The sequence below is a fragment of the Sturnus vulgaris genome, chromosome 8, assembly GCF_052056855.1.
Source record: "Sturnus vulgaris isolate bStuVul1 chromosome 8, bStuVul1.hap1, whole genome shotgun sequence".
NCBI classification, from domain to species: domain Eukaryota; kingdom Metazoa; phylum Chordata; class Aves; order Passeriformes; family Sturnidae; genus Sturnus; species Sturnus vulgaris.
This window is the reverse complement of record NC_142250.1, coordinates 9282627-9301368: the sequence shown is the minus strand read 5'-3', so window position 1 is coordinate 9301368 and position 18742 is coordinate 9282627. Positions and strand designations below refer to the sequence as shown.

The window sequence follows — 18742 nt, the reverse complement described above, 5'->3', positions numbered from 1 at the left end:
TACTGGGATCACTGAGGCTTGTATAGATGTTTCTGAAATTTAAGATAAAAATGCACAATCAGATGCTTTCCAGGAAACCCTCAACAGTGCACAATTTCTCAGATTTTTTCCCCCACTTCTTAATTGTAGTAAGTCTTATATTGTGCTATTTTAGTTCTTGTGTGCCTATTTACTTAACATTCTTCAGGGTTGAGATGTATAAAATGAATCCTAGAAGAAAAGAAAGAATACTATAGAAAGGGGCTCTTATGGCAAACTACCACTGGGGAAAGAAAGATGTTTTTCTCTCATGCCACTGTCACTTAGATATTGCCTGCTCTTTTTGATGGGCTAATGGTGTTCTGCTTCTCAGCCTCAGGGTCATCATTAATGCATGTTGTCCTCACACCACTCTCAAAACTACCAAATCCTTTCCTAACCTTCCAGTAAGCAAACTTTCCGCAGGCAAAGCCCACTCCCAGTGGAACTGAGATCTCTAGGATAAGGAGTGCTGTGTAGCAGGAAGGCTTTTCCCAGGGCTGGATGCAGTTTTATGGCACAGTGATGAGCTCCTGTCTGCTTTGGCAAGAAAGATACAGGGAGAGGTCATCTTCACATAGAGGACTCCCTGGCTACCTCCATCTTCTGACTTGCTCAAGTACAGAGTGCATGTGGGGGTCACAGAGGTTTCTTTCAGCTTTTGCTCTGGAAGCCGCAGAGAATTTCATCCTTCTTTCCTTTCTAACCACTGTTTTCCTCAGAGACAGGTGAAGCTTCAAAGGCATTTCCTCACCTGGGCTAAACAGATCTTTCCACTGGAAGATCATCTCAGACAGAAGAATGCTATCTGAAGACTGTGTGAACCTCCAAAAGATAACTTTTACCTAAATAAAGTTCCCAGTTTATTAAAAACACCTTCAAAATAATTAGAACTCCAGGTAAGACATCTGATACAGTCTGATTTAAAGGCACAAGTGGCTGACAGCAATTAGTATTTCCCGTTGAAAAAATTAATAAAATAGATTCACTTAAAGGTATCTGGCTACCTTTCAGTTTGTAACTAGGATTCATCACACCTCTCCTTAGCACTGTCAGCTAAGAGAATGGTGCCTGGAGCTGTTGCAATCCTTCAAAGCCCAAGTAGTGACTGCTTTAAAGTGTTCATCTGGCTGCGAAAGGAGGCTGACTTCACCCTGTTACCCCTTATTCTCCTCCTTCACTTCTTTAGTTTCGGTGTGATTGTCTCCCAGTTAAGCAAGAGGGAAATATGGTATGCAATGAAGTATTTGAAGTATTTTGGAGAAGCCGGACACATGATAATGTACTACAGAAAAAGGATGATGAGTAGTCAAAACGCCTGTTACTCTGCAATGCACACCCTGCCAGGAATTGTGACAGGTTTTCTGTTGAGTTTGAGCCCAAGAAGTCAAGCAATTTGGAATGATTGTTTTTCCTTTGTTACAAAATGTTTGGCAAACATCCAGCTGAATAAGGAGATTTTGTTTCACTTGGAATGAGGTTAGGATGGCTCCCAGAGCTGCCTCCCTGTTTACAGGTGCAATAAAGGATATCAAGAGCTGATTTATTGAAATAATTTCCATCCATCCCAATGGAGAGTTTGCTGTGCCACCTTCTCAGTACTTGCAGCAAGGCAAGAGAAGAAAGCAGACACAGAAGTGCTAATGCAGCTCAGGGCAAGAGCTGACACGACATCAGTCACTCGGCTGCAGGAGTACAAACCTGTACATTTCCAACCCCCCAGCCTCTACAGTCAGCAGGTACACAGCTGGCAGGCACTGTGGCACCTGTAAGAGCTCCTGGAGCTGTGCCTGTCTCCTAGTTGCAGTGAAAGAAGGGACCAAGGGAATATGTGACAGCTGAGAGGCAGGCAGGTGTGTACCGGTGGGGCTGAGGGAGCAGCTGCTACTAAATGTCATCGGGGACATAATTTACTTACAGTACAGCACCACTGCTCACCTCCTGCTCACACATTGAGAGCCATCAGCAAGCTCATCTCTTTCCTTACCTTCGCTGCTGGAACCTCTTTCTTCCCTCAGGCCTCTTGGAAACACGCTGAAAACACAGCTGAGGAGATCTCCTTTGCGACAGGCCTGCCCTCCTTTTTCTTACATCCTTTCACCAGCTTTTCATTTCACTTGCCCTTGGCCTTAGAGCTCTGCCTTCATTCATTCACATTCCTGCACCTTTCCCCACCTTAACTACACTGATGGTGGCAGATGGCTATCTGTTCTGCCCTCACACATTTGTCTTCACATTACCCTGGTCACACAAGCTTCTTTTGTTACCATAATCTTCTCCTATTATTCAAACCTCTCCCCAGAATTCGTACTCTTCTTCTGAAGAGTTTGAACTTGAACTGATAGACAGTAGTGCTAGCTTATATGTATTTAACAAGAACAAAGGAAAAATGCACAAAGGGCATTTGACACCCCATCTTAAAAGTGTGCTCTTTGCATTTCTGAAAGCTACAGTGCATGTGGTAATATTTTATTTGGGTTACAACCCTTCATATCTTTGCTCTGTTGCTCATCTCACAGTCAGCCACTGAAATAAGGGCCTTTCCTGCAGAGGGAAGACAGCAGACTGTGGATAGCATTTACAGAAATTAAAACAAGAGGCAATGAGGTGGCAATGAGCAGGCTGTACCTGTGGGTCATTTTCAGAACCTGTTTTGCAATTTGGGTAATCGAGGATCAAGCAAGGGCTCCACTGCTTGGTGCTGAAAATTGCATGTACACTGTTAGCCTACAAATCCACTGCTCTGCCACAACCTAATCCATCCTTCTGTGCAGCACTTTCTTCCTCTGCAGTGATAAGCACTAAAGAACAAAATTCAACTCCATATTACTGTTATTTATGCTACAATTCTTTCTGTCACAACAACTTTATCTAGATTTGCAACTGCCACGGAGTGGAGATGAGCTCTCCCTCTCTCTCTGGATGCCCCCGCTCTGTATCACAAGCACAAACAAGCTCAGTGCTCCCTGAGTCACAGCCTCAGCCCACTGCTCTTCAGGCTGATGTCACTGCATATGCACTTCCCCAGCTATCCCAGAACTCCATCTCCCTCTGATGATGACAACTAATGGAGGCAGAATTTAGAATGTCCAGACCTTGAAGAGGAGACAAGAATGGCCTTATTACTCTGGATGTGCTCTCCACAGGTGCCCTTAATCCAAAACAGAGCTGCTGAAATCTAAGACTTATTATTTTATTAAGGCAAGCATAGGCAGATGATATTTAGTGCACTGGTACTAAATGCTAATTGCTAATGTAGTAACGTTGCTAATCCTTAATCTTGTTTCTGAGTGGAAAAGAGTTGACCCAAGACCCATCTGTCTTCCTTGCTTCTGTGGTTAGGGCTTATCAAATACACAATGCCAAAGCTTAGGATAGTATGAAATGCCTTAATGCTCTAATTGGGTCAGTTAAAAGACTTGGAAACCAAAGGTCAATGTTATCAGTGAAAGCAAAGCAACGGGTTTGCAACGCTTGTCATAAAACCTTTCCTTCATGTAAATACGTGCCTTAACATAGAAGCATTCAAGTTTTTAGCTATACAAACTATCTAAAGTAGAATACTGCAAATTCACTTTTCCTTTTGTGCAAATACTCTAATCAGTACTGTAGTACTTTTTGTCTTGCAAAAGTAATAAACATAACACAAGATCAAAATCTCAGAAGAGGAACTGCTGGACTATCCATGACATAATTCCCCTCACAAATATAATCTTGAATTTACATTTGTTTGCGGTTTTTTTACTTTTTTCTAATTTAATTGAAAGCTTGTTCCAGAATCTCATTAGTTATATTTAATATTCATTATTAAGAAATTGTTAATTAAATAACATTAATTACTAAGATTTAATAGGAAATATCTGAATTTCTAGACAACATTTACTCATGGCCAATTTATGCCTATTTACTCTTTCATCAGCATTTGCCTTTACTTTGAATGGCAAAGTTCCCTTAATTTTATCTCCCTACTGTCCTGGATCACTACCACATCTCTTCCCTGGCTTTTCTGGGTAAGGTTTGGTGAACCAGTGTGGAGGGAGCAGAAAACATTCATAAAGAAGGAAGTCTCCCTGCATCCTCAGAACAAGCTCCTTGGAAAACCATAGCTTAGGGATAAGAAATGACTTGTGAAATGACAAATACAAAAAGGAATCCAGCTTCCCCCCTTGGTAGACCCTCTTATCTATCTTCAATATTAGTGGTTCATCCTCTTTTAGTATCCATAGGCCAGCTTTGAATGCAAAATCCCTCAGGGACTGGTTAGAATGCAGAATTCCCTTGGTAATTGGTGCAAACTGTAAAACCCTCAAAAGATATAAAAACCCCTGTAAAACAATAGCCGTGGGTATATGCTAGATAGGATGCCTTCATAGAATAAACGATGGATTTGTGCCTTTCTGCATATGCTGGTCTCTATACCCCGCTGGTCTGAGAGCTCACCGCGAGCCAAAATTCTATCTGGGCAAGGCTCGGGAACTTGCTCTGTCGCTGAGGGCTGCAGAAGCAGTCTCAGGGATCCCAAAGGGACCCCAACAACCCAGCCAGTGACAAGCCAAAGCCTTGCACAGTCTCAGTTTGTTTTATTTTGGGATTTATTTATTCATTTGGTCTCATGCCTAGCACCACCATCTTTTCCTGTTCTTCATATTGTACCCCTATCCTTTGTGCTGTATCCCTATCCATATATATTCGGGTTTTTCCCCTGCTCTTCCAACTCTAACTTCCCTTTATTGTTTCCTGTCTTTCTTCTGCATACATTATGGACTCCACTTCAAGGTCTCGTTTCACTTCCTACTCATCCAGTTTCTCAGATTTCCTTTATGAATTACCTGGCTTTGGCATGCAGTGAAAGCACAGACGCTTTATTCACCACTACACCTGATGTTCACTGGAAGCAACTGCATGGCGAGAATTCAGCAGGGACACATCACTCCTGCCATATGTTACAGCTACAGGTGGCAGCATTTGTGTCACTGGATCCCAGCCCACCTTTTGCAAGGCTGGAACCATGAAAATAGCAGCTCCTTTTGATGAAAACAGAAGTTTTGGGAGGTGAGGTCTTGAGCTCAGGTTCGGTTCAGCAGCCCAGGGAAAGCCCCTTTACATGAGATGGTAACAGAACCAGCTCAGCCAGGTCAGGCCCCTTGGCTGGTAAGAGCAATGTGCCTCTCACACCTCTGTGCAAAAGGTGTTGCCATGTGGTGACGAAGCAAATTAAGCATAACTGACAACACTTACTCTTGCAGTGAAGTCCACGGCAGCACCCCGATTTAACAGCAACGTGGCTACATTGATATTCCCATAGTGAGCAGCTATGTGGAGGGGAGTGAACCCACTCTGCAAAAAAACAAAACAAAACACAACCAATAGATACTTAAAAAAAAATTGCACTAGTACTCCACAATTCATGGCACATCACTGACAAAAGCTAGTAATACAAGCCTGCTACAAGTTCACCACTCCAACTCTGTACTAGTTTTCACTCACTGATATTCCTTTATAGTATCTCAGAGAATCTAAATAAAATCACATTGCTATGCAGGAGGGAAAAAAATTAACATAATTATTCTAGAAGAAAAGAAGTTCAATAAAACTTTCAGTTATTCCAGGAAAACAGCACCAAAACATTTGAGTATTAAAGCAATGATCTGACTTTTACAAGAAATTAGCTTCTAACTAGAAATATATAGTTATTGATATTATGTCAATCTTGCAAGTTAAATCTCTTAGAGATTCTTTGCAGAAGTTCAAATACAAGACATTTAATGATATTTTCTAACTGATTTTTATAAATTCAAAGTAGATGCAAATGAAAATAACATCAAAGACCATTTTAAATTATTAATATGGGGTTTTTTTCCAAGGGTTAGCATCATAAAGATCAGTCTCCCACTGTGGGCAATCACACTGGGTTATGTTCAGACACCAAGCGTTACCACCCTAATTAAAAGATGTCTTACTGATAGAATTACTTCAGCAACTGATTTTCATATTTAAGTAGTTTTACCGCCTATTAAAATAATGCTAAAACATGCAGCAATTCCATCAGTCCTGCAAAGTATGAAACCTTATGGGAACTAGATGCATTTCTAAATCGTTAGCAAGCCATGCTAGCTGCCACTGCCTTGCTTTGGGAGTTTTGCAGCTGTAAAACCACTCTCAGATCATTCTATTTGCTGACACCATCAAGGTAAGTGTCATGCAGAAGCCTAGAATCAGACCTGGATGCACAACATGACAGGGTTGTCTGCAGCTCTTAAAACATCTGATAAACATATGCTCCATGAGAATCCCTGAAAACTCCATCTCATGTAATATGGCCCTTTTATGACAGCAGTTAGATCCCAAGAATGCTTCACTCTTACTTTTAAACCCTAGTTTCAGCTGCAGAAAGCCCTGGTTTCTAAACTACAGTCTTCTCTAGCACATGCTACTTCATTTAATCTAAAGCAGGTGTCTATCCTATAATATGCGATGCAGACAGGAGGGAGAAATGATGCAGCAGCACTAAGTCATGGAGGAGTGATGATGCATATATATATTTATATATACCTCTGTTGTTCTATTCACCATCATCTAGGTTAACACAATTGGAAGCAAAAAGGGGGAAAAAATGAACGGTTAGTCCACCACCGGTGACATGGATGCGGAAAGCTTCATGATGGCTGTGTGGCATGGCAGCTTGGATGGCAGCACGCCCAGCACACAGGGGAAGCTCCACAGGGTGGAAGCCGAATGAGCGAGTACTTTGAGTGCTAATTGTTACATGTTTAACCAAGTTCTCCAAGTAGCAATTGCACAGACAGCTGATCAAATGACAACTGTACAGTACCTAAAGCTCACCACTGCTTTCAGGAGTGGTTTTCATTTCCAAGAGAATAATTAAAATAGTATTTTGTTTATCATTTTCCATTTGCAAGGTTTCTGCAAGAGAAATTAACCCTGATTTAAACAGAAAGGGAATGGGGGAGAAAGAGGCAAAGGAGGCAAATCAAACGTTTTTCTTTATCAGGTGTTAGAGGAGAAAGTTCTGTGTAACTTCAGCAAAACAGTTCACACGGAGGGACATCTCCCCTGCGTGTGATCAGCACCTGATAGCATCAAACCTCCTGGCTTTTCCCAACTGACCTTTGACTCCACATCAGCGTTGTGGTCATTTTGTAGGAGCAGAGCCGCTGCCTTCGTGTCGTCCTTGCGAGCTGCAATGTGAAGGGCAGGAAGGCGGACTTTTCCCTTCGTGTCATTTTCCAGCAGCAGGGAAACCACCTGGTCATGGCCTTGCTGCAAAGCTACTGCCAAAGGCGTGAAACCATCCTGCAACACACAACAGGCACCGTCAATGCATGTTCCAAACCTTCCACAGGGTGGGAAGGGGAAGCGAAGAGATCTCGGCGTTATGAACAGAACTGGTCCAAATTCCACCAAGTGTAACATGGTGCAAGTTAAAAGGACCCTGCAACGACCTTGAAATTGGAATAAAGTGCAGGTGAACAAGGTTCTGAATACTCAAAGCACTCTTCTGGTACTCCAGAACAACATAAAATTACAAAAGACAAATGACTGAGACTCGAGGGAAAAAAAGCATGAAATTACTCACAAATTTACAGTTAATTTTAAGGATACTTATTTATGTAAGTGCTTAATTATATGAAAAGGTATAAAAAGACAGAATATTAAAATTACAATTGCTAATGATGTCTCAATAGTAAATTATCATCCATTTCTTACAGATTATGATCTACATTTTTATTGCTATTTTAAAAACTCAAACAACTAAACAAAACAAAAAAATGAGCCCTATCCTGTAACATATTTTATATATAGATTTAAAATATAATAATTGATCAAGAATACCACATTCTCCTAATGTAGTGTTGTTCTACTACAACTTCCCTTTATGAAAATTTAAATAATTTGATAGACAATCCTCTTACAAAAAGAAGTGATTTCCTTTCAGATTGCTAATAACCAAATTGGTGGAGAATAAAAAACCTGAAAAACATAAGGTTTATATTTAACAGATTTTAAAGCAGATTCTTCAAACACAAAAAAAGTACAGACTGCGATTTATAACTTTATGTTTTAATTTTAATTCTATCCTATGGACTCTTAGAAAACTAAAGAATGAAGGAGTTGTCATTTACATTCTGCTCCATCCCAAAAATCTGTCATTGCAACCCAGGAGCACATCCAGCTTTGCCCAAGATAATACCCATAAATCATTCAAAAAATCACAAAAGCAAACTACTTGGGATATTTATTTATTCAGTTCGTCTTCTGAGGAATATATCCAAAGCCTGTATCACCAAACCTCATTGCAGCTTAGCAAGCAAACACATTCTTTCACTTTTCAACTACTGCTGTCATGGTAAAGCAGTGTAACTGTGAAATAAAAGTGCAGCAGTGACAGAGAAAAAGGTAAATCCTCACTTTTATGTCAACAGTGTAGAGTTGAAGTGTTAACTTTTAAACTTTGGAATGAAAAGTAATAGTTTTCAATATGAAATTTCTCTCTCTAGCTTCAAAACAAAGAATACCTCAATCTAGAATGAGAAACAGGAGGGGTCCTGAAAAAGAGGGCTTTTTCAAAATTTTTGAGGGGAAGAAAATCCAAGAAAATATTTTAAATTCCTGAGCCCTAACAAGAAATTTGCACCACAACCTCCCTGCCCCATGAGGAGTTTCATTTAACTAGGTTTCCCTGCTGCCTGCAGCTCCCCATCCTCTAGCAGCAAGGGCAGGGCACAGGGCTGCAGTCCTGGGGTGAAACAGCCACAGGGGCATGGGCTGTGAAAGATGTTTCAGCAGCCCTGAAGGCCAAAAAACCTTCCTGAGTATCCCCATGAGAGGACTCTGGCAATATTGCTGTACTGTATATACAGAAATGGGGGCTCTTGCCTGGAGAAACCCTGGAGACCTTGGCTTCCTGCTCTATTTACACATCAGAAAATTCATCCACTTCACAGAAAAATGGTGTAAACACCCACAACATCTTTTCTTGTAAGGAAATAGAACTGACTATTTTCCTTAAATTAGATTCAAACACCACGATAAAATAGTTACTTTTAAAAAATATTTAGCTAAGTGACAGTCCTTTAGTTACAAAAGTTTTTGCACTTAGAATGATAAAGAGAAATCAGACTTATAAGAAAACTTGAACCAAGAGAAAATAAGAAAGAACTCATAAGTAACTATCTCCAACAAGGAAGGCAATAAAGGTGCCACTTTTGTAGTCTGCTATCTTCAAAGGAATTCTCCATGGATAAAATTAGATTGCACCTTATGATCAAGCTGAGATGGAAAAAAGCTCAACCTAAACTAACATACAATGCTTAAGGGAAAAGCAATTTAAAAAAAAAAAAAAAAGCAAGCCAAATAAGCCAAATATCCCTTCAAATTTTTTTTTAAAAAATCTCTTTTCAGAAAATCATACACTGGCAGAGTATTTTCAGAATTCAGAACCTATTGTACGTCTCTAGGAGTTTCATGTCTTCTTTTTTCTTTACAAAGTTTTAAGAAAGAAATAGAAATTAGTGCTCTGAAAACTAATTTTCAATTAATTTTCCAGATGTAAAGTATTTTATTTTGGTATTTCTTGATTTTTATATCCTTAAGCAATTCCAGAAAGTGGTTCTGATGCACACTTCTAGTTATAACTAACTTCTAGTGGTTTTGGAAACACTGTTTTGATCCATTAGCGATTAATTTTTAACAGTGGAATAAGGAATAAATTTTCTTTCTGCACCATTATACAGGCATACTATGAGGTATAGTGACAATAAACTAATTGTGCATTTCATATTTTTCGAAAACTAGGCCTTTTTCAAATAAGCATTATTTCCTTCATGGAAATAGTACTGGTAGAACAATTAGAATTCGATAAATATGAAAGAGAGCAGCACATACTGAAGTACCTTTCTGTATTGTGGTAGCAAAATCTTGGTAATAAGACAACTGAAAATCAACCAGATTCAACATCTTTCTCAATGCCATACATTTACAACTATTAATATATTTGTTATTTATTTTCCTCACAGGCTGTCTTATTTGAGTTAGAATTAACTTTGCATTTGAGTTAGAATTGCTTTTTAAAGAAAGAAATATAAATGTTCTTCTAGAAATATTACAGAACGCTTTCAAGGATGGATCTTTCTGTCAGCTTGAAATTCTCCCTGAAGCACCAGTGGAGTAACTGGGTGCCACAAAGAGAGTACTAACATGGTAATGAATCAGCTCAGGAAATGCCCCAAGACCAAGTAACCCTCTCTGATATCCCAGGGCTGCTCCAAAGCATAGGTGAACCGTTGTTCTTGCCTTATGCTTGTCACCCTTCTCATTGCTCACTATTTTTAATAAAAGCACAGAGAACTTTTATATTATACTCACAGCTTCCCTGTGTGAGCACTTAACCTGAAAGATTAGCAGTTATGACTAAGAACACATCTATATTTAGAACTATCTCTAGTTAAAGAAATTTTTTTTATTTTAGAAATGGCAAGAGATAGTTTAAATTGCTGAACAGCCTGTAACTCTATTCATTAGCACACTTCACAGAGACAGCTTTTAATTTCTCTTTGAGCTTATATTTAAAAGACTAGTTTGATATAACCTGGCAGAAATCACTGCTGAAACATATTTTGCTTTGTTCATAAAGTGTCATATTCAAACTTTTACCTCTGTGGCAAGGCTTTGACTGGCACCATTGTCAAGAAGAAACTTAACAACCTCCAGGTGGTTTTCTTGGGCTGCCATATACAATGGAGTGAAGCCATTCTGAAATATGAAAACAAGAGTGTAAACACCCCACAAACATTTTACACATAAAACAGATCTGCCAAATGAGGAAAGATTAGATGAAAAGTGAAAAAACTGTTTGCTCACAGACAAGTTAATGGCATGATCTACACTGGCTTAAGTGAAAGTGGGAGAAGAGTAATACTATTTAAAAGGACACAAAAGAATCTCTCAGATGACCAGATACAATTCCCATAGCTAAGCGAGAACAATTTCTTTCACATCTGTTGTGAAGTTAAACTAAAAATCAACCTGGACGATGATTTGGTGGCAATGAGTTATGATTCCTGATAAATACAGCCACAGCATTGGAAATGCAAAATGGGACAGAGAAATACAGTATAAGTCTGTGGTGAAAGCAAGAGCAGTGACTCTTCAGAGTAATCGACTTTTTTTCCTCTTCTTTACATTAGCTTTGACTTCTCTTTCACTTGTGCCAGCTACTTTTGCCTTCCATCTCCGCAAAGAGCTGCCTTCTGAGCACACTCTGCTTGTGGGCACTGAGCTACTTCATATTTCAGGCACCAGGAGATGGGAGGATCATTGCTTCTCAGCAGTTTGAGACAGAGGTTTATCAGTGTTTCTGACCACATTAGAGCATCTCTCAAATTATGCTTAAGCGAATGATTTCAATCAATGCAATGTAAGCATTAGAGGCTGCAGAGTTTAACTATTTCTTTGGTGGATGCCTTTCTCTTACAGCCAATGCTTTTGTCTTTACCTTAACCGTAAACAGGTCATAGCCTGTCAGAAACTGATTTTTTAAAATTAATATTAAAGCAATGTATTTTTTACCTTTTGTTCTAAGAATTTCTGAAATCTCTGCTACAGTTACACAGGACACTGACCTAGATTTTGCAGAAAACCAATGGGGCTGAGCTGAGAGGAATATGGCCATATGCTTACATCAGAGGAAAGACATCAACATTCTGGGCCCTGGAGAGATGTGGAGGGAGACCACAGCCTCAGACCCATGGCAGTGAAACTGGGCTGAGCTGTAGCAGCCACAGTGGAACAGCTGAGAGACACCTGACTGTGCCAGCAGCAGGGCAGAGGGGCAGGGCACATGTCCAGCACTGAGCACAGGAGAGCACAGGTGACCTGAGGCCGTGCTGGCAGCGGGGACAAAAAGGAGGTCACAACAAACAGTAGGAAACAGATGTTTGATCCAAGAGGAACTTTACCACCAGCAAGGCACCAAGCAGCTGTGAAGCCACATGTTTTCAAGGCTTGCACAGGCAGCAGGGCCTGCTGCTGTTCCAGGATTTTGATATTTTGGTCTCTATTCAGGAAAGCACTGCTACAAGCACAAAGCAGCCACTGAGGGGCTCACAGAGCCCAAGCCCAAAGTTAGAAATGTGTTTAATGCACTCTCCAGAACAGAGGTTCAACAGTTCAGTTAGCCCAAATTCTACTTAATGAAAAAATAGAGAAGCCAGGAAGCACTTGCTAAGGTACCTCATATGTCACCAGTGACTAGCAGTCTGGTATTTGTCCTTACCATTTCATATTCTCTATCTCTTTACTAACTCAGCTGAAAACAAGGATTAATTTTTTAGTTTCAAACATTTGCAATTAGAAAGGAAGCAGGAAACACTATCTAATTGTTAGTCTCATGAAATAATTAATACGCAAAAATTCTCAAAACCAAATATTATTAGCATTTGGAGGCAGAGCAGAACCTGTTCTCCTATGTTAAGTTTTTCCACCCCATACTTTATATTTGCTTCTCTCTTTAAAAAAGGGTTGAAACTGCCAAACAGCCACAAGTCTGAAGAAAACATTGTCTTGAATAGCAACAAATAGCCCTAAGAAGAGGTGTAAAATTCAGCCCCAGCACAAATTCATGGCTTGTTTTTTTTTACAGTCAGGATGATTTGGTTAAACAAGTCCTAACACTGGGATTGTCAGCATGGAAGAGTTGTTACCTTCAAGGAAAGTGGAGGCAAACCTCAAGTGAAGTTCAGTACCACAGACCAAGCTGGTCCAGGGCAATTTGATAACAGAAAGTACCTGGTGGGACCTCCTCAAGAGCTGAATCCCAGCTGGGGTGTCCCATTGCCTGGTATTGATGTGGAATGGCCAATACATGTGTTACATGGGTGTTCCAAGTAAAGACATCAAAGGCCTCCATAATGGGGGTGGGGAGAAATAAATCTTTAATTCTGGTATGTTAGCAAAGTAAGAGTAACATGTGGCAAAACCTTAGGGTGTATGGACAATACAGTTATATAAGATGTTTACAATCTCAGATTATTTTTAGTTTCAGGGCTGAATACACAAGTTCTCAAACACAAGCAGAAAAGATCCTGTCAATCCCATCTTAATTTATTTAACAGGAAAACCATAGCAAATATTTCTGCTTTGTTTTACTTCTTAATAGCCATGGGAGATTTTACCTAAAAATACTTTACGTTGTTGTTTTTCTCTTTAAATTTAAGCTATATGATTCCTGGAACCAATTAGTGCTGTATCAAGCTAGTATAAGAGAGTAAGAAAGAAGAACTGAGTCATTTATTTCTTTTGTTCAGGTGAAAAAAACCATGAAATATAGACCAAAAATAACTAACATTCTCAAAATAGATCCTGTTAAGCATTTTGCTCCTATTATTTGAAAGACCAATAAAAAACCCCACCCTCCTTCTTTAAAATGTAATTTTTTAACAAACATTTATTTTCATGCCCACATCTTTATAATACAGAAAAATGGCAATCTTGGGCCAGATGAAAAAAGACTGTCTCTTCTCTGACATTGCCTGCCAGCCTCTGAGGAGGGAGAGCAGGAATGGGGTGGCATGCAGAACACTGCTGGCATAGCCACATGACTTTCAATAATCTACAGTTTATGTATTTTTGAGCCAGTTTTTCTGTTTTATTTTACTGCTTCTTTTGTAGCACCAGCCCTGTTTTCTCTCATTTCAAATTCTCTATAATTGACCTAAATATTTATTCAAAGGACTTGAACTTACAAACCCCATATATGCCTGCAGTACTTCCTTGTATAAGGAAAGGGGATGGGCTCAACTAAGCCTGAGACAGTGAATTATGTGAAACAGGATCCCTTTGAACACGTTCTCTCCCACTCTCCTGTTCTATTGGTGTCTCTTCCAGCTCTAACAAGTAGCAGCTCATAGGACACCTAGGGTATATCTGAGGTTGATCTCACTGACTATCAAGCCCATTTTCAAGAGCCAACATTAACACAGTAAGATCTACCAAATATATTTGCTAATATCAGAGAATAACAATCTTAATGGCAGCAAAATTGTTGGTAGTAGCAAACAGGGACATATGGCTTTACCTGAGACTGTGCATTGACATTGGCCCGATTTGTAACCAACACTTTGACAACTTCTGCTTGTCCAGCGAGGGATGCTATGTGCAATGCTGTGTTTCCTTTCTGGAATTAGAGACAGTGATGTTTGAAAAGAGTACAAAACCTGAGCTTGAATATATAACAATCCAATCAAGAACATCTTCCATTTTAGAATACAGTATTTCTTGCTGAATACGTCTAATGGGTGTGCTATTCTAGAAGACATAGCATGGACAGAAACTAAAACAGGAATCTACAGTTTGTTCAGTAAATCTCCTTCCTAGCAATCTGTGACATTTATCTATCATCTACTATCATTGCTTCTATTAAACAATTATTGAGACACCCCAGCAGTGGAAAATGGGCAATTACTGCTGCAGCAGTCTGTAATCACTTGGGTAACACTTCATGCCCAGGGCCAGCAGTGTGAACAAGGGAACAAGCAGATAGGCCTGACTGACCTTTGTGGCTGCATCCACACTGGCACCCCGCTGGATCAGCTCAGAGACAACTTCTACATGCCCTTCTTTGGAAGCGAGATGGAGAGCATTCAACCCATTCTGATTTGAAGAAAGGCAGGGGGAAAAGAAAAGCAATTAGAAGGATTACCAAGTGTTTTCCAGCTTACCATGCATATGAGAAGACAAATTATTACTATATCACTGAGAGGACTACTTACAAAAAACACACTTAGGCAAACTTTACAAGAACTACAAGAATAAGAATTAAATCAAGATATACTGGCTCTAGGGTCTTGAATTCTGTGTGCTGTTCCATGATCTAATGCAATACAAACGGAATGAAAGATAAGGTAGCACATTCTCCAAGTGCAAGTGAAATGGTGTCTGGGTAAAGAGTTCAAAAATAAAATATTTTAATTGGTAAGATATGGTAAACATGGTTAATCAAAAAACATGTAAGTTATCTTTGACGTGAAGTGCAAATATAATGAGAAATCTGAGAAAGGTATTTATCCAGAAAATGTGACCAAAATATTCTTCAACCTGATTTGAAATGTTGATGTCCACTCCATTTTTTAAGTAGTCAAGAGCCTTTTCCAAGTTGCCAGCTCGAGCTGCTCTCAGGTAACTTGCATTTGTGTCAGACTACAAGAAAAAAGGAGAAGTCTCATTAGAAATTATGGCACAGTATAAAAACACATTTTGGTGACAAAGAAATTATTAATGATAACAGCATATTGTACATCAGCTTAACTAGACATGAAAGGATCCCAAAACACTTTATCAAATGTGGGTCAAATCCCAAGCAGGCAGCACGAGGCTTGACTTGACACATGAGCATGAATTATGGAGCACTGTCTCACACGCAAGGCCAGCAGCCAGGACACATCTGGCACCCAGCGTGGCACACAGCTATGGGGAAAGCTCAGCACTGGGCGGCAGGGAAACCACACTGCTCTTTCCAAAGTTGCCACAACACTTTTAATGTCCAAGCTGAAAAGACTCAACCACTACTGTGAGAACTAATCTGAGAGATTTAAAAAAAACCACCTCTAAATATTAAAAAATTCAAACACCTTGAAGGACTGGGTTGGTGGAATTTAAAAACCCATGGTTCTACAAATTAAGACATTTTAAAATTTCATGTCTGCTAACATTTTTGTTTGTTTTCTCCATTCTCCTTAATTTTAGGGCACATTTTATTGACAATGCCTGTCCATATTGTCCATAGTGAAGAAGCCAGAAATCTCTAGGTACAGGGCCAGCATATAAACTGCATTTTCCTTTTTTCAGACCTTGCATTAAAGGTAGTTATGCAAATTTACTTTATGATGACTTCAACTTGAACGTAAGGGCAGCAGAAATATTGTTTAAGTCATGACAGAATCACTGAGACCAAGTCCCATCCCCAGACGGTTTTAACAAGTTATGGAAATATCCATGGACGACAATTTAGATAATGCTGATCCTGCCTTGGAGCAAATGCAAGGAACTGTGTTAGCTTTCAAGCGGGACAAATCACACAATCTTTGATTTTATTTGTGCCACAGCTTTCCCTGGCATCTTGGACAGTCAATGTATTTTTTGTGCCCTCTTCTAGACTGGCAAAGCAGGAATTGTCTGGGATCTTTCCCTCTCAGTATCACTTCATCCCAGGCTTGCATCATTGCAGCTATCAGTGCATTGAGAAGTTTTAACATTTTTAAAAAATGCAACAACTACCTTTAGACTAAACAAAAAAGGCAATTAGTGCTAAGAGAAATACAAAACACCCTGGCACCAAAGCTCAGTTACTTATCTGTTGCTCAAATACTTTTTTTAATACCAAATTTCTGGATTTGCTATGGAGTTTTCTCCTCTCCAGTCAACACAGCCACTGCAAGCTGGATGTTATGTTCCAGCATTGCTCCAAGCCCATCAGAAGTCACCTTCATGTGCAGGATGAAGCAATCTTGGACATGACGACAGCAAAATGGTAAGTGGGTAGGAAATTTGCTTTTCTCCTTGTACCCATACAAGCTACAAGACCATTTTGCACACTTTGCATTCCACTTTGCAGTGATAAGTCACCAGCTTACAGCCTTCCCTGCTCTTTATCATTCTTTCCCAAGCATGCCACACTGATCATTACAAACCAGCTTCTGCAATGCCCTTCCAACAGAATAGCGTCCAAATACTGGCATTCAGTTAGGCTTTCTCAAAAACAAGGTGCTGCTACAAAGTACACAGTACAGTACAGTACAACTGAAAATACCATGGGGAAGAAAAGCTGCCTTGAGAGCTGCTTTCATTTGGGAGATCATCTGAGTTGTGCAATGCAGATTATTACAGGAGACAGGTCATATTCTCAGTGCTTAGCAACAGCAGTCACTGGGGTAAAAAAACAGGTCAGCATTTTATCAGCATTACTAAAGGTATGAGGGAGGACTCAATAGAGCGGGAGCCTTTTTGTAATGGCATCTCTGTTTGGCACAGTCAGCAGGGGGACCAGAATTAACATCAGCTGTTTACAGCTGCTCCTGGGTGGGGAAGGGATGTGCCAGAGCCATTCACTCTGGAAAATCAGATTGTGCCAGTCGCATTAATACATGCCAGACAAGGAACATTGCTTGTCCGCAGACACGTTCTAATCTATTTACTCAAACAAAATGGAGGAGGAGAGGCAGGAGTGATAAATAGTTGATAATCACATTAATCCTAACTGCAATTTCACTGTGAAGGGGGAACAATGCCTATATCTCTTACAGACTTGGCCATGACTTTTGGACTTAAGGGTTCTGAAGACTTAACAACTCTTGGAAGCAGTCACTAACAGGAGGAAGGAAAAAGTTCAGATCACAAGTCCTAGCCTAAGGCCATATAAAAATGTCTCAAACCAAACTATCTCAGGTGCTGCTAAGTGATGCACAAATCCACTCCTGAAATCCCTCAAGCTAACAGCATGTCCTCCTTTGCTAGTCATCCCACAAAACTCACTCCAAAACAGCTAAAAGTGTCCAGACACACCACTGACACCAGCAGCCAGGCTGCCATTCATACAGTGAGGCAGGCCCAGCATCCTGTTCAGCTGTCAGCCTGGACTCTCAGTGCTCAGACAGGCTCCCAGCACAAGGGCACTGTGCAGGAAAAGCAGCATCAACACGTGCAGGCATGACACCAGCAACTGGGAAGCACCCAGAGAAGCTGCCTTTAACAGCACGCTGGGAATAACCTGAACTCTCCCTCAGTTCAGCTGGTCTGAGTTGGCACTTCTACTCTCCACCTTACTGGTTTCCAGTTACCTGAACGTGATGTGAGCCAATGTGTGAAAGTGCACAAGCTGCCTTAGCACACAGGGTGTGACACATCCCTGGGCTCTGAGAAAGGGGAAAACCTTTTTTTTCTGCTCTTGGCTGATGCTTCCAAGCCCTCAGGTGGGGTTAGCTCACCCTTTCTGGGCCACCATGCACAGAAGCTTTGAGATTTGCAGAGAGGGATAACAGACTGAGGGTGTACAATTGTGTAAGAAGTTCAACAGGGTTTCCGGGAGTCACTCCATCCATTTCCACCTCTGCCGTAAGAAGAAACAAGCACTAATATTAGAGAGAAAACAGGGACAAGCTTGTTGGAAACCAAAAGCAGTTTCAGCCTCTCTAAAAGCAGTATTGCCAGCTTCCACTTCCCCTATAACATTACTTCTGTATTCCTCTTTACGACATTACTTCAGACCTGCTCAGAGAGAGGAGAGACTTTTAAAGCTTTCTTCTGCCTTGCAAAATGTCTTGAGTATCCTTGTTAAGACGTGTCACTTCCAAAATCACGAGAACCAATGAATACTCTCCATCCAAAATGTAAGAATTGATCAAAAACATCAATCCAAAACTTTTACATTTCTGAACCCACCATTTCTCAACTTTACATTTGTATTTAAGCCTAAATTTATTGGGGTTTTTATTAATACCTCAATAGAGTAGAAAAATGTTTTTTGCAATTGACATTGCTTTGTTTTAAAAAGAGCCTCTTGGAGTCCCTGCTAGAGCCTGTAAATTGCCTCAGTATTACAGACGGAAACAGCACCAGAGCCCAGGCTTAAATCAGCGGAGAATTTTAAAGATCAAAGAACTGTAATAATAATGTTAATAATTACTTATCTGGATTGCCATCATTCCTGGAA

At 40.1% G+C, this 18742-nt stretch overlaps 1 protein-coding gene across 11 annotated transcripts in view; it reads right to left on the bottom strand.

Moving 5' to 3' along the window:
* The window catches only part of ANK3 (ankyrin 3), a 293933-nt gene that overhangs the window by 125408 nt on the left and 149783 nt on the right, over positions 1–18742 (bottom strand). For all 11 annotated transcript variants that reach the window (XM_088168802.1, XM_088168803.1, XM_014882314.2 and 8 more), the window contains exons 2-7: positions 15133–15234; positions 14590–14688; positions 14114–14212; positions 10693–10791; positions 7147–7332; positions 5257–5355 (exon numbers count right to left, since the gene is read on the bottom strand). In XM_088168802.1, coding sequence (XP_088024928.1) covers positions 5257–5355; positions 7147–7332; positions 10693–10791; positions 14114–14212; positions 14590–14688; positions 15133–15234 — 684 coding nt within the window. The remainder of the gene's footprint in view (positions 1–5256; positions 5356–7146; positions 7333–10692; positions 10792–14113; positions 14213–14589; positions 14689–15132; positions 15235–18742) is intronic.